General features: G+C 35.4%; 1 protein-coding gene and 1 non-coding gene across 8 annotated transcripts in view; both read right to left on the reverse strand.

The window, feature by feature from the left end:
- The window catches only part of RYR2 (ryanodine receptor 2), a 424,514-nt gene that overhangs the window by 118,718 nt on the left and 282,084 nt on the right, over positions 1 to 23,712 (reverse strand). For all 7 annotated transcript variants that reach the window (XM_063328961.1, XM_063328960.1, XM_063328958.1 and 4 more), the window contains 14 exons: positions 21,604 to 21,747; positions 18,614 to 18,887; positions 15,777 to 15,891; positions 15,053 to 15,185; positions 13,233 to 13,336; positions 11,751 to 11,886; positions 10,881 to 11,067; positions 10,296 to 10,401; positions 8,917 to 9,037; positions 7,485 to 7,654; positions 6,204 to 6,424; positions 4,827 to 4,917; positions 1,575 to 1,715; positions 588 to 751 (listed from right to left, as the gene is read on the reverse strand). In XM_063328961.1, coding sequence (XP_063185031.1) covers positions 588 to 751; positions 1,575 to 1,715; positions 4,827 to 4,917; positions 6,204 to 6,424; positions 7,485 to 7,654; positions 8,917 to 9,037; positions 10,296 to 10,401; positions 10,881 to 11,067; positions 11,751 to 11,886; positions 13,233 to 13,336; positions 15,053 to 15,185; positions 15,777 to 15,891; positions 18,614 to 18,887; positions 21,604 to 21,747 — 2,107 coding nt within the window. The remainder of the gene's footprint in view (positions 1 to 587; positions 752 to 1,574; positions 1,716 to 4,826; positions 4,918 to 6,203; positions 6,425 to 7,484; positions 7,655 to 8,916; positions 9,038 to 10,295; positions 10,402 to 10,880; positions 11,068 to 11,750; positions 11,887 to 13,232; positions 13,337 to 15,052; positions 15,186 to 15,776; positions 15,892 to 18,613; positions 18,888 to 21,603; positions 21,748 to 23,712) is intronic.
- Positions 13,891 to 13,997, reverse strand: LOC134514018 (U6 spliceosomal RNA). The gene has a single exon (XR_010070605.1). It is a non-coding gene; the product is annotated as a U6 spliceosomal RNA (small nuclear RNA).

Here is a 23,712-nt window from a genome sequence, read left to right on the forward strand (position 1 = left end):
AATCGTGCGCTGGCTGTAGTCAAAACTCAGGGCACAAAAGTCCCGTTCAGATATGTGTTTTGAGAGAGCGTAGTGAGAGTCTGGCTGCCTAGAGAAAATAAAGATATTTCTGCCCAATTCCCCATTATTCATAGTAAAAAGAGATTATATGAAAGCAGCATCATCATAATTTTCTGCAGGTACACTGTCATTCACAGGCACCGGAATTAGTGTCTTGGCACGTGTTAATAATGACAGAGATGATGTAGACTAGTCTACTTTTTCTGCTCCTGAAAACACACTGGTTTGTTTGCAGCAGACATACAAAAGTAACTGGACAGTTCATCTTCAGGCTGAAAATGTAATAAAAATGTTCTACATTGACCAAGAAATTAGTTATGTAACTGGATATTTATTGCTTTATATGATTTAAAATAAATACATAAATGAAAACCAATAATACAAAGTTAAGGTCTCCATTTTACCTAGAAGATAAGCGTTCCAGAAGAGAATAGAAGCTGTAAATTCACACCATACCCAACATCAGACTCCACCCCTGTTTTACACATTCATGATTAATAAATAGCTGCAACAAAATAATTCCTTACTTTGATGTATCAACAGGTTGAGGATTAAAGTTCCCATCTGAATCCATTGAAGACTGTTTTTCCATCATATTGACATAATTCGATTCCATATAGTCTGGAGGTAAGGCCCCTGCAACCGCACTCAAACAAGGCAAAGCCAATTTGAACAGTTCTTGTTCATACTTCTGCAGAACACACAGGGGATAGAAAGTGAGTCATGAACAGAAGCTATCAACATCACTGCTGAAACTGATACAGCTATACGTGAAACCAGGCAGCCAGAGAATGGCTTTCTTACTCAGTGTGAAATTGAATTTTTCAATTCAAGTTCAGAAAAAAAAAGGAAACTGACTGTCCAAAGCATATTATACACTTTAGATAAAGCTAGGATCAATTGCTCATGCTGAAGTAAATGGTTAAAGTATTGACTTCACTGGGAGCAACACCAGGCATTTTTGAAATGTCTGGGAAGAGAACATAGCACAGGAATATGCATAGCATTTCTGAATATCTAGATTTGAAATGGAACTCATGAAATTTTAAGCAGGTTGGCTAATAATACTCACAGAATCAAGAATAAATACATTCCAAGGTGTATTATTAAACTTTTTTCTAACATAGAATTGAGTCAAGGGTGATGAAACTACAATTACTAAGCAAAGGTTTTGGTTTAAGGAAGAATAATGTGTGAGGTAGAAAAGTGCAGCTTTCAGTCACCTGCAGATGCTTGAATTTGGTTTTAGGGTTCTGAAGTGTAGTTGACTTGTGCCGATACACCTCAAGATTACTTCATTAGCTATATAATTTTTTTTAATGAGCAGCCACAATGGTATACCTACGTTAGAGCAGAAATTATAAGAGGAAGATTTAAACTTACTAAAGCCTATATTTTTCCCTTTAAAGTGGGCAATACAGTGCTGATAAAAGCTGGTTAAAAATGACAGATTAAAGAAAAAAGGTTACACAGTGAGGCTTTTACAGTAGCAGATGGATATTAAAATGAATTACCTTTTGAGACAAAGCATCAAAAATACCCCAGAACAACTTTCTGGATAAATGAAGTTCTTCTTCTGAGGCAGCACCAAAGTTACCCCATCCACCTGGCAAACAATAATACTTCCAGCACCTTTCATAATGATTTGTCAGCAACTAGAACAGAACATATTTTGAAAGCAAATAAAATATAACTGTTGATGTTCTTCCATTCTGGCACTCGACCATTACGCAGACACTGCCAGAAAAATTTCTAACTTTTCTCAAGAAGCCATGTTGTGTACCTATTCTTTAAATAATTGGTGGACATACACACAGAACGAGCAGTTCTTTCTTTTAACATTAGTGACATATGCAAAAAGCTTGTGACAGAGGATAATTTTCCCCAACACCACAAGAACTCTGACAGCTCAGCTGAAGACAACAATTCACCTCCCACCTGTGTTCCACTATTCCAAACACTGCTGCTTGGTGGGTAAGACAGTAGAACCATGATTTCACCTAGTTCCCGATTATTATTTACATGTTTGAGAGGTATTCAACAATAAGTCCCAGCATAACTCATCTCTTCTGCAAGTTGTAAAACCTGCTATCAGTCCACCCTCCTGCCCTCTATTACAATTGGCTGAGGACCTTTATTCTCTCTCACTCTCTTTCATTAAATACACATTTCAGGAATACTTTCTTCTTAAGTGGTTACAAGGTTCCAGATTATCAGGGACTGAAATGTTGCAAGGACCTGCAACTGGATATTTGCCAAACTGAAAAATCACAAATTTTTTGCTTAATGTGTCCTCTATGTCCCTGAGTCACAGACAAGAGGAAAAATTAGTTGTACATCTGTCAGTAAAGGCAATCCCGACAACAAATTTCTGACAATAGCAAAGTATGAAAACCTAGTCGTACTCAGGGGCAGATTTTCCTGAGGCACAGAATGAGAATGATCTTTCTAAGAAATTTAGCTGGAATTTTAATTCAGAGTTTATTTTAACAGTTCCTTAGAGAAAAAAAAAAGAATTGTTTCAACATTACTTTGCAAAGCACATTGGCAAAGTATTACAAGTCACAGTCAGTAAAGAGCTGACAGAATTCCCTTTTTTCTAATCAGAACAAATGTCAAGATGGAAAAATGCAGATATCCATAACATAAACATGCAGAAATAAAGACAAGCATAAAAAAAAAAAGTCTGGATGTGTAGAAGTAAGGATTTTGAGAACCAAAAATACAACCTCAATACTGTGTTACTTTTCATGGATCAGAAAAAAAATAATTCTGTATAATGCATTTGTATATCTTCAGATTTAAATAAGCTATTATTATCTATTTACTATTTAAATTTTCAGATGATTAAAGAAAAATGGGAGAGAAGAACTTACTGTATATGTAATGTAAAAAGACAGAAGTTTTATCATTCCTGTAGAAACACAGGGGTCTCAGAAACACGGACGCTAAGAGTCTAAGATATATTTGAAAATCTTTTTTTCAAAATGAATTTTATTAAACAATGGAAAGACTTCAGGTTTGCTTTTGGACAACATGTGAGTGCTAACAGACATGTATATATTTTTAAATCTAGCCGAGAGTAAAGGCAGGTTTACTCTTAGAGAAGTCCTTCACGAAGCACTGAATATGATTTAAGAGGAAATAAAAACAAGACAGCCCTATTGCAGAAAGTTCATACAAAATTATACAGGAAAAGCATCACAGATTTGAATTCATATGCTGCCTAAACTAAGGTAATTTTTAATTGTAGAAACCAGCAAAAGTATTCACACTAGATAGCACTCGATTCTGATTTAGCCTTCATGATTTCCTCCTCTCTTCCCATTCAAAATTACATTTTCAGATGCATGATTAACTTTTAGCTGTCTCTTTAGACTACTATAACCTGTTTACTAGCATAAGCCCATAAAGAATATGCACAGTATTTTCAAATCAGAAACACATTAGTAGATACATGTAGGAGTCCCTTGTTAAATCACTGAAAATCAGTTTACTGTCAGTTAAACCTTTGAAAAATTCTAGTTCTATCTTCAGATAAAGAGTTCACTTTCCTCAGAAGTTCCTATTACTTGTTTAGATGTCGGTGGAAAAAAATCATTTTCCCATACTAACACCATGGTTCTCTTCATATCTATACTCTCCCGAATCCTGACTTGCCAAAAGGATCTAATTAGATCTAATTAGATCTAATCAGATCCTTTTGGATCTAACGATCAGTTTGCATCTAACTGATCTTCCTATTCAGTTCAGCAATATGGGAAAACCACTGCAGTCATGACCCTCAGGATCAAAAGCCCTGCTGTCCTAGATGAACAGATCTCAGGGAGCTGGGGTGGTTCTTTCCCCACCAAAAAACCTGAAGAACCATAGCCACACAGGGATCGGCAAGTTACTGTTTGGTTTTTCCAGCACACAAAATGTCATAATGCATTAGAAAGGTCCCCTTCAGGGCCTTATGCTAAATTAGCAACTGCTTTTCTCACACATAGGCACTGAAGAATGGCTGCTCCGGCACCTTTAGTTTGACTGAGCGCTTCCTGGGGGACACAACCAAATTATGAAGTCTTTGGCAGGGGAAGACGATGCAGCAGGGCCTGGCTTTGAGACTAGTGATTTAAATTCCTCATCTGAAGTCAGAGACTGTAATCTGGCTAGTTGAAGCCTGCATAATTCTGAGGGGTACTCTGGCACAGAAATCAGGTGTAAAATGCAATTAATCCTGATATGTTGCTTTTAAAGCATAAAGAATTATGAAATAAGATTAAATAGCTTGTTCAAAGTTGTAGTGGGAAAGCATTAAAAAGGACTACTGAAAAATAGCACTAGGTAAGGTGGGAAATGATACGTTCCTTAGAATTGCCAACGAAATCTGAGGATAATTTAAGGAATGTCATCTCAGAAAGGAAAAAAAACCCCACATTTTTCTTGTGCATTAGGAATCAAATCAAAAGATATGGAGAAATCTTTGGGGGGTGAAAACAAAATGAAAGATTATTAAAAAACATGTACTACTTAGACTTCCAAGTGCAAACCACAGAAAGAGTCCGTTTTCCAAGAGCAGGGGAAACCAACACAGAGGGCAGAAGTAAAGGTGCAAATAGAGTATCAATTCCTATCTTTCTTTGCGCGCTGGATTCTGGCCCCCGCCCCCAGGGATTTTTTCTATTCTGTTACCATATAGGCTTACCAAAAAGAAAAAAAAAAAATATTCTCCATGCAAATACTTTCTGTTACAAGGAATGCTGTTGAATATAAAAATCTACCTTGAGAGGCATCTTTGCATGTTCATTTAATAGAGGAACATCAAATACTAATCTTCTTAGCAAATGCTGCATCATGGAAGGCCGCAACTGCCTAAAAGCAGACAAACCATTTCAAAAAGGTGTACCAGCATCGTTCCATGTAAATAATTAATAAATACATTAAAGGAACCTGTCAGTTCTATGCCATTTAAATTCTTCAAATTCAGAAAGCAATTGGCTTTTGCTTGTGGCACTAAAAAAATGTGTTCAAAAGAAAGCAAACAACTGCATACCAAAGAAAACCTTCCAAACAAGCTGCGAATCAAACGCTTTAAAGAATCAGAGAAAATATCCGATCTATAGCCAGAGAAAAATCATGAAGAAAAATACTGAATTTTGATATTGTGTATTATGATCACCATGCCCATGAGAAAAGGCTATAACATTAATTTCTTGAAATATACCTCAATGGCTTTTAAAAATATCCTAACTATAACAAAGACTTAAGGGCACTAAGTCTTTAGATGTACTAAATGAGACACGCAGCAACGTCTCCAACTAGAAGGACAGAAGAAACAGGTGTAGCGTGTATGTTAGAATGGCAGGAACATTAAACCTTTCCAGATAAATAGCAAACACTGTCCCATTTTATTGGTTCTTATAAAGGATATATATAGATATATCTATATCTATATAGATATATATAAAGAGATCAATGTGATACATTTTATAAAGAAGTGTTATACAGTACTTTTTTACAGTACTAGAATATAAACGTCTGTCATTTCTGAACACATTTACACATTATGCAAAATAAATTTATGGTGAAATATTAAAAAAAAAATATGGTTATTTGAAAGCCTAAATGTTGCTAACTTTAATTAGGAAAGTGAATTCATATGTCCCTAGTCAACTTCTGATAATTGAGCCTGCAAGCTTATAACAAAATTGGATAATAATCAACTGGTTTTGAGACTGCAGATACCCAGACAAAATTTGTGCCACGGGTATCAAAAATGACGTATAACAATACTAGTCATTGATTAGGATTTCAAATGTAACACAACATAAACAAACATCTCCATAGAACTATATAATCCACTGATTATCAACCGTATTGCCAATCTGTACAGCTAAAAGCATTTAAATGGCACTTAGTTAATCACCAAGACTTTAATTTTAAAAACTTGGTAATAGCAAAATAAGGGAGGAGTGCACACAAGTGATTAACAAAGTTGCAAACTGAATACAGTGTATTTAAAAATATCAGAATCATCTGACAGAAAAAAAATAATCTTAATTATGTTACTGGTGACATAGTTCTGCATTCCTGTGTTATAAATATCATAGGTTGCTTTATCAATTAGCATTCCTGTATAGCTAAGAGTATTTTCTTACCCACAGATAGACAGCAAACACTCTTCAATAGAATCTCGCTGAGCTTTGGTAAGAGAGCATCCCTTTGAGAGTCTGTACACAGTATGTAACAAGGAATCGATGAGAGAAGCATGGTGCTCTGTGCCAGCAAAAAGAGGAGCACATCTGGTCAACAGAGGCAAGACTGCCGTGCAAAGGTATCGATTCAGGGCCAAAGCCATATCCGTAGCACTTAAAGCAGCCTATGAATTAAATGGAACAGAAATTAGATTTGTCTCATCAATGTTGTTACAAATGAAAAGAACTTGTTTCTTTTTCTTTTGTAGTAGTTCTAAAGAGGGAAATTTCCAACACGCACAAATGAGGATTTGATACCTACTGGAAAAGCAGGATGCCTAACTTCCTTTTCTGCTTCTGAAGTCTCACAGATGGCTTTTGGGTTTTTTTGAGTTTGGGGTTTTTTTGTTTGTTTGTTTGTTTTTTAATGAACAAAACCACAAACACTAAAGGTAGCCATTCAAAAACAAAACAGTTTTCAAGACTGTATTAAAGAATGTCATAGTTGCTTAACAGAACACTCCAGAATCAGGTAATACCAGTGAAATCTGCATTTACAAAACTCAGTATGTTTCCATGTTATGATCAAGCCCAAGTTCCAAATGAGGGAAAAAAAATCCTCACCTGCTCTTTGTTAATTAACAATACAATTATTATCAGAAAAATGTTGACATAAAAGGTCAAATAGGGAAATCAACGTCCTTGTTTTAGCCCTCATATAAGCTCTCTAAATCTGATCTTTCTGGACCAAGCCAGTAGAGAAAAATTAGATGGAAATAAGACTCAAAAAAAAAAAAAAAGGCAGCAATTTTGAGGAGAAACTAAAACAAAAATTTAGTGATTTCCTAAATAACAATGTAGGTGTCCCTAACGAATGCATGAACACTTTTCTGTATATCTCTGAAAAGATGCTCTCAATTACATGCTTCATTGGCAGCTTATTTGACTTTGATTCCACGTGCTTCTGAGTACAAGCTCAGAAAATCTCCTGGGGAAAGCCATTGCATCTCTTATGCTATAGGTATCAATGGGAGCCCTTTATAAAGTAAGTGTCATTCTGGAGAATGCTTCTTCACTGCTCTTCAAGTAGTCTCAAAGGTCAGCAGCAACAGGCAGCTCATCCAGCATTTGAGAAATGCAGAAGACAACACGAAGAAATAAAAAAGTGTTTTTTTGAAGGATGAAAAATACTGCTGTGTTCAGTAAGATAATGGAACCGAAATAACAACAGACTTAAACCCTTACCGTATCTAAAGAAGCAGCAGCACGAAGATCTGGCAGAAAGCCAACTTCAAGAAGGTGTAGAAGAAAATCCTGGTCCTCAATTCCATAGACCCTGTCAAGGAACAAAACCATGGCTGCCTTGTGATCTGGGCAAAACCCCGCAGACATGTCAGGTTCCACCACAGTACCATCTAAAAGGAAGAAATAAGACTTCAATGACAAGGATCATCCTTCACCAGCAGACTAGGCATTCATGCTACTACATGTCAGAGGTTTTGAGTCTCTCTTAATATCTAAGCATCTTCCCCATGGTTTTGTTACACAAAGGCAACATATTCGTAGTTAACTGAAAAAGAAAACATAAGGCAAATTCTACCCAGATAGACCTCAAAATCCATACGTGCTTTTCTGTTCATGCTTTGTGTATTAAGGTATTCTTATCAGCTGATATCCTAATGTAAACATCCAAAACATACTAATTCATCTACAGAACTACCTAGTTCTTAGAAAAAGCAGACACAAAGTAAAACATACAACAATCCTACATCAAACACCCCAGGAATGCAGCAGTGGTGAGCACATCTGTAATGTATGACAATGAATTAAGATTGTGCTAAAAAGCCATCTGTATCTGAAAATTTCTGAAATATCTGAAAGGAATTCATTGAAATATTTTCAAATTTTTATACTTTCATTTTCAAAACCAAATAAACAATTCTGTATCTATAAGCTGTATTCTATGCTACTGAGATATCACCTACAGATCTATCATTATTTGGTATATAAATAAATAACGGTGTAATAGAGTGATTGATCTCTTTATCTCTTCTACTGTCACCTATGGGGCATTCTTGTGCTGTAAGTCCCTAGACAATCCATGTTGCAATTATAATGTTCTCTCTCCAGATACCCAGAAAAGCAGATGTAATTCCTTTCCCTTTTATATTGATGCTCACATAGCTCCCACTATTGAAATCAATTCTATATTGGCAGAAAACACGAAGATAAATTTGCATATGCATGTCACACCTATAATTTCACCATAGTTGCTGAAGAACAACTCTGGTGTCTTAGTAAGATCTGCTAGAAACAATCGATAGGGTTAGAACAGCAAAAGCTAAGGATTATGGTGTCAAGCAAAGAGGCATAATTTTAAAAAATATTTTAGAAAAATAGGAAGTAGGCATTTTCAAATTTCTTTTTAAAGTTGAAATAGATTTTCATGATTCAATTTAAATGAATGGGATTTACATCAGCAATTTAAGTGTACACAGAATTATTGCCTATAGCATGCAGAAAATTTTTTGACGTGTTTAAAATACACGATTTCTCTTCTAATTCACGTAATAAATGTTTTAATTTCTATAACATTTTTAAATATTGAGAGAAGTATGAGTATTAATATGTTGTTAAATTAAAAAAAAAAAAAAAAAAAGGAGAGTAATCATCTTACCTTTAGCGATGGTTGGCATATGGAAAGGAATACTGATTACTCCCACCAAATCTTCCAGTGGAATTAAAGACCGTAGAATTGATCTGATTCTAATGGCTTCCCCTTTACCAGCATGGATTAGCTAAGGAAAAGACAAAATATTAACAAGGTGGTCTTTTTATCTTTTATATGTGTTCATGTTCTGGAAACTTTGTGAACCACAGATACATAAGAATGACTGCTCTCAAAATCGCATTATAAATAATAATGTCAATTTCATGCAAATGTATTTATTTGATGTATTTTGGATGCAAATGTGCAAAGTCTAGAAATCTAGATATTTGGTTATTAAATAAGACTAAGCCCATTTTCAGAATGGAATGTTAGGTAAAATAGGTGAGCAAAGCATTAAAATGTAGCACATGGGCTGGTGTGGGGGAGCAAAAGCAGATTTTCAGATTTAAAAAGCCAGTTTTTCTGTCCTTGCCAAATAACACCACTTTCAGGTATACCAGTTGTTCTGGTTTTGTTTTAAAAAAGCAGCGAGAGAGGGAGAAAACAAGACTTTTTTTTATTCAAACAAAACAGATGCTCATACACTGACCTTATTATATAGATACCTCTCTCTCAAGTTATCGATCTCTGCACAAATCTGATACTGATCTACGCTGATCTATATGAATTAGGGCACATTTCAGGATGAAATTGAAAACTATGCATAACTAAGTAAAATTTCTGAAGAACAGGAAGGTAAACAACAAATATTTTCAAATAGTGTCAAGCTCTTAGTTCCTAAGTGGTAAGGGCTTGGTTTTTATGGTGTGACTGTCTAATTCTTTGTATCTAATGCCTGAAATAGTGATATCTTAACTTTGAGAAGGCTTGTCAGTGTGGATAAAGATTATGAGATATCAGTGTGTCTGTCCAGGGACAACGTTTATTCCTACTTTCTAAAAGAATGCCCTACAATATTTACTCTTTTATATGCAATTTAAACAGTTTGTTTAAATAAGTATGCGAAGAAAGTAAAATCATAGTTTAAAAAAAGAAATAATCACTCTACACCACCACAATAAATAGGGAAATTTGAGGAGTTTGATTGTCAAAATGGCAATCAAATAATATTAATGACAGAATGTTGTTGAAGACCAACCACAGGGAACAGTAATAAGAAAAGCAATGGAATAATTCCTTTAAAAAGAACAGCTTCTGAGTAGTTTACAGAAATTCCTTGCAAATTAGCAGATAAACACATTATGTATATTAAGACACTATGTAGCCATATCATTGCTTTAATACCTGATAACGTGTTACTGTGAAAAAGCCAAACAGAAAACCACTGAACAATCAGTAAAACAATTATGCCTTTACTTTCCAATGCATGAAGACATAAAACTTACATGCATTTCAGGGGCACAACGTCCTAAGAGATCAATCAAAGCAGCATAGAAGGTCATGATTGCATTTCCCATGTGAATAGTGTCATCTTCTTGTTCTTCCATTTCACTGTAATTAGTTAAATATTAAAACAATTAAAAGATGAAAAAAATACAATGAAGTTTTTACACCATCAATAAATAAAGAAAATCTGCTCATAGGTGTAACGGCTTACACATAGTGGCTTCCTGTTAACTAGTGGCCTTTTAGCAGACTCACATAGAATGGAATTTGTCCATAAAAGATTGTAGTGACATCTATGTAATTACCATTTATCTGTCTCATTTTGCATCAGGGGATTGATTCTTAACTGACTGACAAAGAACAAAGAGCATTCTAAAGAGGATTTAATATTTAGAGAGAGTTATTTAACTTAACAGTGCAGAGGAAGCACTATTTGGCAGAAGACAAATCTCTACCCTCCACAGCATCCAAGGAAGAATCCATCTGATAATTCACATGTTAAAACAAACAAGTCATTTCATGACTAAGATTATAAAACCAATAAACAAAAACGATGGCAATGTAAACATTTCCACTGCACCTACAGGGTTTTACTACATCCATTACTTGGGGAAGGTCCATCTCTTGTTGGATCTTCTGATATTTGTATTGCTTCCTCCATGGCAGCAAGTAACCCATTGCCTCCTTCTCCTCTTAGAGCTGGACCAAAACATTCCGGTCGACGTATAAGCAGTCTGACTACAACATTAGCATTCTCCTCCACACTCTCTCCTACCACATAGAACAAATATCAAGGACTTAAGATTATATCAAAAAGACTTCTGAAATATAATCAGAAAAAGGTACACAAAAGTGCAGAATGCATGCATCTTAACTACAAAACAGTTTAAATATCACGACAAAGTTACATAAACACACAAACATACTCCTCTATTATTGTACTAAAAGCTATGAAATAACACCTGTGATTTAATACAAAATCAAACAGAGCCAAAGAAGTAACTATATAATAAAGGATTTTTAAAGCATCACTAAAGCTACTGATTTGTAGTGAAGACTCACAGTCAAGTGTGAGAGTTAATGAGGGGACCAATATAGCTGCTAAACACTAAAATTGGACTATCTAAATCTTCATCAAAAGATGGAGGTTTGGCTCTATGTCTAGCATGAGTCTTACCAGAAAAAGATTTAGGACTTTCTGCTCTATTTCCAAAGGAGATGGGCATTTGAAAGACTAAAGATGGATCTTAAAAATGGGACATAGGCTTGTAGGAACCTATATAACTTGTGAAACGGGCATCTAAGTTACTATGTGTCTTGCATAATTCTACTATTTCTGCAAATTGTCCTTTAAATTTATGGTAACTTATCGTGTTGGCTTGTATTATTATTTTAGATGACAAATTCATTTGAACGTTAGAGGAAGTTATAAAATTTATAGGCTTCTACTCTACCATTGCAAAAAACAGCAAAGCGAAGAAAATCTAAATATCGCTCTCCTTCAACTGGATTCCATCCGATGTCTGGGTAGCCTTTAGAAATCAACAAAGGACAACTCTGCAGTCCACATCCAGCCAAGTAGCGAACCACCTAAAAGTAAGGTAAGACGAAAAATATATTGATTGTAGAAAAGAAGTGTAGTTTCAAAGGGAAGTATCCTCATACAATGTCTCAGATATGGTGTCCCCATTCCCAACAAAACCATATCATACTTCGGGCAAATCAGAAGAGTAGCCTCTTTCTTAGTTCACTTTCCCAGCCTTTTCCTACTTTTGCCATGAACTGCAAGACCTTACTTATCTCAATTCCATTTTTCCTCTCTCTAAATCACTCCTTTGCTACCTATATGCCATTTCTCTTGCAGTGTTAACAATTTGCCAGTTTTGTAATATTCCCCAACTACACGCTAACCATATTTGAAAACATGTCTTCTAATATAACTCACAGGTCTACTCTTTTATTTTAACCATTCCTTTTCCCTTGCCTTTTTTCTTCCTTCCTTTTTAAACACACATCAGTAACACTCCCTGTAATTCAGATCTAGAGTTTCAGTAGTAGTTTTCAGCTGTCCCTCCCCTTTCTGAATTGTAAGCATAGCTTTTAACCAGTTCAGACAGCTTCTTTTTTTGCTGACCATTTATAAGAACAATATGTCTGAAAATGTCCTTTTAAACAAACATGGTCCATCTTCCTGTTCCAAGAAAGGATCATCTACACTTAATATTACTCCTGACAGATGCTTTCCTGTGAAGGTTATAGCATCTCCAGAATTGGAGGTCTTCACGAACACATTGGACAATGTATTTCCACTGTCTAACCTTCTATTAGAAAGTTTTTTAATATCTATTTTGAATCTGCCTTTCCATTATTTAAGCCACTTTTCTTATCCACCAACATAGTAACCATTATTCTATTCCTTCTTGCAACAGCAATTTACATAGCCTACACAATTGTCAGATGCTCACCTGAGTTTTTCATTCTTTAATCTAATTAATCCCAATTCATTCAATCTTTGCTGAAGCATCTTTATATATTAGGAAAATACACAGACAGATATAGCTAGGTATCTCTATGAAAATTTGTCATATATTGTAAGCTTCTAGTAACACCTATTGCATTATGCCACCACTGCATGTCACCACCAAGACAGAACAACAAAGAAAGATATTAGCAATAAAGTTTTGTTGGGTGTGGACTCCACTATTGCTCGAGGCAATTCCTTTTGGAATACACTTGTGTGTATAATAGCCATAAACTCAGTTCAACTATCCAGACCACCAACAGAAAGAACAAACAATCAGATCCTGACAGTCTTCCTCTGAAAGGTACCTAAAACTCCCATAAAATTCTTACAATCTCAGATTTTGATTACTCCAGAAAACAGGAATCTTCCCCCCTCTGCAGGGGAAAAAGTGCTTAATAAAGAAGCTACCAACCTTCTCCAGATCAGGCTCCCTTAAAGCTAGTGCAAGTTCATTGTTATCCATCACAGAGGCTGCTGCAACATCTAAAGGAGTTGATCCTCGCATAGAAGGAGAGGCTGTTAAAGTAACATTTAGTTTCAACACCAATGTAATAAAACCCCAAAAATTCATAGGAAATACATTAACAATTGCTTTTTTTAATAAAATATAACATTTTGTCATTACTTAGCACGATTATAAACATACCATTTATACCACTCAGTTTATAATAAATCATCATGTACTTGCATGAAATTTGACATTGATATGAAATCAAAATACAATGTAGATGTTCAAGCTAGAAACAACTTTTCTTACACGTTCCTATTCTCATCAAATACTTTAAGATCTCATTCCTTCTAATTTTCCTAACTGACACAACTTCATTTTGAGGAAAAGTTAGTGGGGATTTTATACCTAAACCACTGATATTTAATCAGATGTATTGAAATAGAAAATATAAAACTATAGAAAAGAATTATAGAATATCTCGAGTTGGAAGAGAGCCATAAAGATTACCAGGTCCAACTCCCTGCTCCTTGGAGGACTACCTAACGCTAAACCATATGACTAAGAGCATTGTCCCGACACTCTTTGAACTCTAAAAGGCTTGGTGCTGTCATCACTTCCCTAAAATATGGAACGCTTCACGAATTTGTGTGTCGGCCTTGCACAGTGGCCATGCTAATCTTCTCCATATTGCTCCAATTTTAGCGTATGTGCTGCCGAAGACAGCACAATTGAATGTCTGGTGGTTTTCTCCTGTCCCTTTCAACAACCCCAAATTATCAGACCTGCTCAGATGACAGCAGCCTGATCATGGCTCACACCATCAGCTTAACCACCACGCAGAAAGTGAAGCCTCAGAGTCTGATCCATTTGTTGCTACAAGACCAGCATTTGTAAAACCAGCAGATCAAACAATTAAGGTATGTAACTATGGCTAAAACATTATAGGCTCATGGTGAATGCTCTGAAGACCAAGGCATTCATAGCTAAAACATCTTTAAGCTTTAAAATGTAAGATTATGTGTTACCTATTTCTTAAAAAAATGGCAGTCATTATAGCATTAGAAAAAGCTAAAGTTTTGGTAATAACATTCCAAATACATTTGATTTGGACACTTTCTCTCCAAAAAGATTTTTAGTTTATGCTTCTGTCCTGTACATGTACATTAATAAGCAATTTGTGATCATTTAAAAAAATTACTATGATGATTCTAAATAATTATCTATTTTCAATTATAAGTACTAAATTAAATAAAAGATAAATATGTCTCCTCTATAACACTTCAGCCTAGAAAAGAAAGGCTGACATTTTAAGAAAATTTCAAGATTGATTTCTGGGCATCTATACGCACATACCCAAGCAAATAACCTCTGTATTTCTCCCAGTGACACAAGTATACTGAGCAGTTTATGTAACTAAGGCCTAATGAAATGTTGCCAATACTTATTTATGATTCTCTTCATCAAAATCAGGATTTTGTTCTGTTCCTCAAAATGTGCAACTAAACACTGACTCTCTCTTAACGTCTCTCTTAACATACAAAAAAGCATATACTAAATTACCTCAACTTAATGCTAGTGTCAAGGGTTTGTTTGGAGTTAGCAATACAGTTAATGAAGATATTTTTACACTGGGTAAAGGAGAAACTTCAACACAAACAGAGGGCACAGAAGGATGAGGAAAAGCACAGGTGGCTATATACACACACACAAAAATCAGCAGAAAGTTTTAAGATTTTGGTTTCTCAAATCTCAATCTCAAAAGCCACACATTTATTACTTACCAAGGCCAACACTGCTGTTTTCCAATAAATAGCTAAGATGATCAAACATAGCTTTTTGATTCTGTCTGCTGATACGGCAAAAATAACATAGAAAACGACAGCAATTTGCCACCATCTTTGGAAAAGTGATTTCCTAAGAAGCAAATAAGAAAAGACTGAAGCTCAGACTCTCAGGCATAAAACTCGCAAAATATCATTTACGTAACAGCCTTTTAACCCACTAATATTTATGCATTGTATTCATTGCTCCTCAGTGAAGTTAAGGAGGTGTTGATTCACCCTGGAATCAACAGGGCTTTCTCAACAAGGAAATAACTCCTTAAGTCCCAAAGATCAAGGTACGAGCCTGAGAAACAAGAGCTGGACTCACCCATAAATTCTAGATTCAAACATGGAAGAATGTGAATGCTCAGATTCAGAGTAATATTGCATTGATTTTTAATTAGTTTCTAAAAAGATCTCCCCTTTAAAACCCAGTAATAAGTAAGTATATAAAGTGCTACTTGCAGTTTTTTCTATAAAGCATACGAAATGACAATGCTAATTATATCTTCCTCTACAATGGAAGAAAACATCCTTCTAAAAATTTAATCAACAATTGTGCTAATGGAAATCAGTAAGAGGTTACAGCCTCACTACCTCCAGTAACTGCTCAGCACCTTACAGGATAAAGCCGTGAACAGACATATTCTAAACTCTGTCTTCTAACAGTGAATTGCTTTACCTTGGATTCTCCTCCACCAAGCACATTTACCATCACTTCCATGACAGTTTCATGCATGCCTAAAGCTCTCATGAGATTTGGATGTTGGTAAAATACTTTATTATTCATGATGTCTCTACAGGAAAACAAAATAAAAAATTGGATTAAAATGTTATGGACCAATAGTTTACCTATCATGTTATTTGCAAAGCTGATTTACTGTGCAATTCTTCACCACCTGAGGTGAAAAATTACCTCAGGGATTTTTCAGGCCGAGTCTCAGTCTCCCCTGATTGTCTATTTTCCTACGCACATTGTGGAAGTACCTGACCTTTCTTTTCCCATATTATAGTTATTGCCCTAATTACCACTTGATTACACCCAAAGTAGGATGCTCTTCTATTTTCATTAGAAATTTAATTCCAGATCTAAAAATATTTTCTGACAAGAGCATAATCAAAACTGCTATATTAGCTTAAATTTTAAATTCAACTAATCAATATTTTTGACAAAGCGTTCTTTTCAGAATACTTTAATTTTGAGACATTTGACATCCACCATCAAAACCAAGAAAAAACAATTGTAGGGAAAAAATGTATATCCAGCTATCCTCTAAGCATCAGAAAAAGAAGCTGCTTAAATATTAACCTTACTTCATGAGTTACTGCTCAAAAAACCTCTTCTCTCCTACATACTTGAGCAGAACAGATTCACACAATTTAAAATCAGTCCTGAAGAATATAATGTCAATATTTTATTAGATGTGTTATGTCCAATAAAAATGCCTGGTTTAAAAAGTAATTAAATTTCTAAAAACTGTAATTAGTCTTGAAATGATACAGAATTCATAAATAAATATGAAAGCATTCAGGTCATGGGAGAAAAGGACTAACAAGTCACTATAAAAAATAGTGGTCAAATTCCACTGTGTGTTTTTTAGCAGTCTTTTTTTATCTGACCTAAAACTCCTGCAATCAGGCAAGGAAAATTTCAGCCTTATAAAAGATGAGACATTAAGAAGACTGTTCCATCACTCTAAAAGCTACAAATCTGCAACTATCAGTCATGCAAAAGAATGCATGCAATATGTCTGATGTAGGTGGCGTTATCAGAATTTTTGGCTCCCAGTAACTCCCAGAAAGATTAGCTGATTTTACCCCCAAAGCCTTCATATCAAGAGATGATAGAGGACAGGCCCTGCCTCCAAAAGCTATCCATACCACATGTCCTTTCTGCACTAATGCTTCAAGCTGTGGAAAAAGACCTCAATGGTATCAATCTGCCAAGTCATTCTAATCTCTTGATTTGTTTACAGCAGCTTTCTTTTACATAAATAATAAAGGACAGAAAGTCAAAACATCGCCTCAGGGGCTGGCCAGCAGTATTACACTACTTTAGAAAGTACATCCACTTTCAGTGTTTTGTTTACCTGTGGACCACATTATGAAATGTAACACTTAAGAAAAAAAAGAAGTCTTAACAGCATTTTTGAGGAAACTGAGTTTTTAGGCAGGAATGAGCGACAGTTCCATCTCTCAGATGGAAGAAAGGAATACTTTCCACTCGCAGCAAAAAACTTGGCATTTCTAAATAGATGCTGGAGCCCAGGTTAGGCTATATAAGGTACAAATGGCACAGCTGGGTAACCTACAAGATAAACAAGACTATGATACAGGCTACCAAGAAGGGTGATAGGAACGGGCAGTGAGAACACTAGCTAAACAGAAAGTGTTCTTTCTTTCTTACACCAGACTTCCACATGTCACCAAAAACTTTGTTAAAACTAAATCGGATTCACAAAATCTTAGCTTTTAATTCATAGCAGAAACTCTTGAGTAAAAAAATGTAAAAGAACAAAACAAACGCAGAACATGAAATGAAAACTCCTCTGAGATTGTTTTTTCCCCGGCACAGTTCCAGAATCTAGTAATCACTCACTCATTTTAGACTTTGTTACCTTAAGTGAAATGTAACAACTCAAATTTGAAATACAAAGGTAGATTTAGAAACACCAGCATTTTGTGTCTCTTGACTGGTGATGAACTTTCCCCTTTGCCAAAGCCTTAGCATGAGTATGCTGAACATGCTGAACATTGCAATAACCAGGGAACGTTGATGGGACCTGCTGGCAAGCTAAGAAATAGGCATTGTTCACAATGATGCTACAAAATTACATATAGACATTATTTGGATATTTGAGGTTTTCAATAAGCTGGTAACATTTCTTTGAAAAAAATGAGAGGAAAAAGATAAACTCTGCTAGTAGAGATGAGCACGTTTTCTGTACTGTTTTCTCCAACTATACTCTTTATTAGGCTGTATTTCACTATTATTAATCATATAATTATGAAAAATAAGACTGGGTGAACTACTTAATAGTTCAAATAATGCCAACTACATTCAGTGCAATAAAAAGATGGAACATCTACAAACACAGGTAGACAAAACTCCATTAGCTGACTGCTGGGGAGAATTGTACGCGTCAACAGCTACCAGCCACTGCATTCACATAAAATGGACAGTATTCTTGATAGGATTCTCCACAGCCATACTGTTTAAAATATAGTAACAAGAGATATGTTGTAATATCATAAAACATTACATACTTGTTTTCAACTTTTCTCACAAGATGTCTTACAGATGTCATTTGCTTCTCTCCAAAAACGATGCATATAATACTATACTGCAAAGGCTGTACATTACAACTGAAGATAGTACACAAGTGATACCAGTGTTTGCATTTACACCTATATAGACTTTTCACATTCAAAATTCATGTGTAACCTTGGCCATAACCATACAGCAAATAACAGCAAATATTTGTAAATGAAGAGTTGTTACACACTCTAGTTATTTACCCTAATCCACGAATCATAAGTTTCTCTTCCTCCTTCCCCATTCTGACACTAAGCAAGGAACGGATTTGGCCGAGAGATGCCAGAAGATTGATTGTGTCTTCCACAGACACACTATTTATGGTGTAGGTCTTTGGTAGGGCTCGAACCAGGCCACCGATGCCGTCGTATTGACGATGTAGCAATACAAACATGGCCCTCACTAACTCTGGGTCTTCTATCACTGATTCCTGGGCCCAGCGTACCATTGTGTCTGAAATCAACTGCTGAAGAGTAGCTGTGAAGAAAATACATAAATCAAAAAATTACCATTAATTGTTCATCTCTGTACTAGTAGTCCCTAAGAACCCATTATGCAACATGAACTGGAATGAATTCAATTGTTAAGCACTTTTTACTTGGTATTTCTTTAGCAGACTATCAAAGGAAAATAAAATCAGAGAAGCAGAAACATCTCAAAACCAAAAGCCTGTATTTAAAGTTAAAATACAGAAAATAAATCTGATAACATAAAAAATTACAAAGACATACAAGATGCTCACAAAGTTACCAAATTTATTTCTACATATTGCTTTCAAGATTTTCCAGGAATTCAGGTCTGAGGGTTTTTCTTACATATTATGAAGACTGGAAAAATATATTGGTAGCACATGTAAATGCTGTAATGCTTATTTACATGTCTAAGCTCTGTATCCACTCAAAACTTCATAATGTACAAACCAGAATAATTTAACTTAATCCTTTGCTAAAACCAAAGGCCTTTCAAAAGAAATAGAAATGAAGAGACTCCAATCAAATAAATGGCAAACCATCATTTGAATATTTTGAATTCAGTCTCTAATGAAACAAGAACTAATATCTGGTATTCTCACTGACAATCTTTATTAGTTTTATATTTGGGAAAGTCGTATGTTAAAATGACAACGTCATTTAAGATTTGAGACTACTGTTTAGAAAAATTACTCGTGAACTAACAGTCAAGGCAAAGTATTTGATACAGACAATTGAATAATGTTTTTTTTCCCCACCTCAGGAAACTTCCGTTCAGGTTTGCAAGACTCTTGTCAGATCAACTCAGGATTCTCTTGAGATATCCTGATATTTACACACTGGAGAATTTCACCGTTAGTACTTACCTAACTAAACAATTTATTTCCATGTCAAGCGGATAACAGCAAAAGTTTGACAAGGGAAATTTGATAATCCCTCCTGAAGTTCAATAAAATGCCTAATAAATATCCTGATGATGAAGAAGGTGGCTCATGCAGACCAAACATTAAAAATATTTTCAAATTAGAAATCTATGTGTTGAGACTGTAACATAATTTTGGAGTAAACCAGATGCAATTCCAGGCTAAACTCAAACAACAAAAAACCCTAATAAAAGTACTTAAAGAAAAATATCGAAGCGACTGGAATTTACAGAAAAGAGAAAGTTTAACAAAGAAGAGAATTTGTGCTAAGATGTGATAATACAGGGTAAAGGGAAAAAAGAACAATAGTACTGTATTTGATGCTATGATTTTATTGTTACTGTCCAAACACTATACTATAGGTGTTTCCATTGTCACATAGTACAGTATTTTTTAGAGTAAAAACACTTTAAAAATAAGTAAAAGGGTGAAATGCGTTCAGGTTGATATTTCAAAAGGACTGAAATAAATACTAACAAGAAGGAACAGAATACTAAGCTTTCTTTGTTTTTTGTGAGGAATCACATGAGCAGGCCGTCATTTGGCTCCTGTTTTGATAACTGCAATACTGTATCCCACCTACCTGTAGGTCTGGCTGTTATCTTGCTTGCAAATGAAGAACCCAAGCAGCCTAGCCACCACAGTACTGAGTTGTGTGAGTGCTTATTTGCTCTGAAGGGTTGCTTGGAATTAGTTTAATACAATACTGTCTTTCTACTACCATGAGCGAGAGAGAGATTTAAGCTCTAAAAAAAAATAATTAGGAAACTGTAGGATTCATCACCACTTTCTGCATAGACCTAGCCTCTAATTATTACTTCCTGATAACTGAAATAACAGTTATAAACTGCAAAGCTAGAAAGCACATTTTTAGAAGGCCAAAAATATTTCTACTTATAGAACACTAAGCTAACACTAATAACTGGCAGTTAAGAAGCCATTTCATTATAAGTACTCTAGGGAAATCTTCTCATTCCAGAACTTTAGGCACCTACATTAAGCAACCAAGTTAAAAGGCCAGTCTCCCTAGGAATTCTTTGTGGTCAATGATGGAAACCAAGTTTTTTACCAAAGTCAGAACCCCTAAACTGTGTGCCCAGAAATTCATTCCTGCTAACAGGGGAGCAGCATAAAAAATTAGGACATTTGAAAGTGCCACCCACCATAACAAAGGCAAAAAATAAAATCAGTATTGACAAGTAAAAAATAAAATTCCATAGTCAGTTGGCACCAAGTGCAGAACTTGGATGCCACTGGCAATGATCCTTATCAAGACAGAAAGGCAAAAAGTGTCAGAAAAGTGACAAAACAAGAGTCACAGTCAGCAAATCTTGGCTGTTAGTTTGGGGAGGAGGCTTCTCCTAAGTACAGCTTTGCAAATTACAGTCTAATTGCACAGTCATCTTTAATGTGGCAATCTTCATGCAAATACTGATTTGAAGCTGCTACAGCTGATTTTATGAGCAAGTTCTCTTAATCAGGACCTTCCTACAGTTATTAAGTCTGCACTAATTTTACAAAAAGCAAAATACATTCTGGAAAAATGATGACTTTAAAAAGGATCAAGGGCAAAAAGCCAGTAGAAGAAATTTTCCACTACATCCCATTGGGAAACAAATCTGCCTATCATAAAAATTCCATCTGTGCTAGTTTTGAGTCAGAGCTACAAACTTTAAGGTGCACAGATGTTTCAGTAAAATAAAACACCTTGTTTTGGCTGAAAATATGTGAAGAACTTCCTCCCCTGCTTCTTTTGCCATTTGGAATTAGGATACAATAAACTGATTTAATTTTGCTTACAGGATGTCTTAGCATCACCATCAACTGGCTTCTCAGCTTGCTTCTTCTTCAGATATGTAACTTTTTCCATAAGGTATAGGAGGCGACCCCTAATGGTTAAATCACTGTTTCCATCCAAGGTTCCATCTTCATCTAATTCAATTCCTGAAATAAAAATAAACACTAAATAGTAAAAGAATAAAATTAAACAAGTTACAGACATGTTTTATATCTTGTATGTACAAACATAATCAAACTGAACTATGTTGTTCTGCTCTGTTAGAACTACAAAACAATTTGATGTGGGATATGCTTAACCAGCAGTTTGGAACAAGTATGGATCAGGTATACGTGCAAGACAGGAAAGTGCAGCTAAGGATCACGTAATCTTATTAATTTATTGTATAGATTGTGTCTTATTATACATGAAATATGTAGTAAATATATTTCTGTGGTTAACTTCCCCAGTATGCATGTTTCCATGCTAATGCTGATGCCAGTGTTTTAGACATATGCAGCTCAGAAGCATAGATATAGTCCCTACTGACACAGTATGGTTCAACTGATATTTGTAAAGACGAAAAGATTTTTCAGTAAAACATATCACAGAAGTGAAAGAACTAGAGTTACAATAAATGTAATTTCTAGTTACCAGTCAGAAGAAAGTAGCCACTTCCATAATACAGTGGCTGTTTCATGGTATTCCTATAACAAGCTATAAAAATGTAAAAAATGTATGTGAGGCTTTACACAATCACAGAACAGCTAAGGCTGGAATAAGCCTTTAGGGATCCTTTAGTCCAGCCTGCCTGCTCAAAGCAGGTTCAATTACAGCAGGTTGCTCAGGACCACGTCCAGTCAGGTTTTGAATATCTCCTAAGGTGGAGACTCCACAACCCCTCTGGGCTACTGGTTCCTGACTTCCATCATCCTTACACTAAAAAAAATTTAAAAAAAGAAAAAAAAGAAAAAAAAAGGTAGAATTTCCTGTATTTCAATTTGTGCCTGTTATCTTTTATGCTGCCACCATCACTAAGCACCACCGAAGAAAGTCTGGCTCAGCATTCTTTCCTGAAATGCTGACCTGCCCAACAGGTATGTGCCCAACACATTGATAAAATCCCCCTCCATGAGCTTTTTCTTCAAGTTAAACAACCCCAGCCCTCTCAGTTTCTCCTTGTACGAAAGATGCCCCAAGAATTCAGTCATCTTTAATGGCCCCTCCCTGGACTCACTCCAGCGTGTCCATGTCTCTGTTCTACTGGGGAGCCCAGCTGTTGGCTTTCTTTGCCACAAAGGCCCACTGCTGCTCATGCTCACCTTGCTGTCGACCAGGATCCACAGGTCCTTTTCTGCAAAGCTACTTTCCAGTTTGGTCCCTAGTCTGTCCTTGCTCCATGGGGATATTCCTCCCTGGGTGCAGGACTTTGCACTTCCCATTGCTGAAATTAATGGGATTCCTGTCACCTCATTTCTCTCATGTTTTCAACTTTATTCATTCATGTATACATTGTAAAGGGATTAAAAATCTTGACCTATACTTATTACTCACACTAAAATAAGCTCAAAGTAAAAAGGTCATTCAATTATTTTTTCTTGTTTTTTTAGTTTCCAATGTAAGTTCTAACGTTAGGGGTTTTGTGGGGAGTTCTTTAGCAGTCTTGAATTTTATAGGATGTTGACATTACATTATTCTTCTTAATTTAATGCATCTGGTTTTAATTGTCTGATTTTTTGCATTAAGTACAGTTCCATTTCCATTAAAAGTTATTTTGTTATATTTTGTCCTAAGAGAGTCATTAACACTAAACTAAGTGAGGATCATCAGAAACTTCGTATTTTATACTAAATCATATTACAAACCAAACTAATTAACAGGAAAGACACCAAAATGTCTTACCAATTAGAACACAGAGATGCTCTGAATTTACTCAAATGAAGTGTTTGTTTTGCCACAGTCATGCTGTTCCCTGAGCTCTAGTTGTACTTTTCTGATTTGGAAACTGTCAATGTAATTGTGTCTCCCAAACATTTCACAAGATGTGAATCCCCAAATGGTGGCTGGCTAATCAACCAAACATAGGACTCAGGATGTGTAATTGTTTTTCCTATTTTGCAATAGCCGTATTT

This window comes from Chroicocephalus ridibundus, chromosome 3 (assembly GCF_963924245.1).
Source record: "Chroicocephalus ridibundus chromosome 3, bChrRid1.1, whole genome shotgun sequence".
Lineage (NCBI taxonomy): Eukaryota > Metazoa > Chordata > Aves > Charadriiformes > Laridae > Chroicocephalus > Chroicocephalus ridibundus.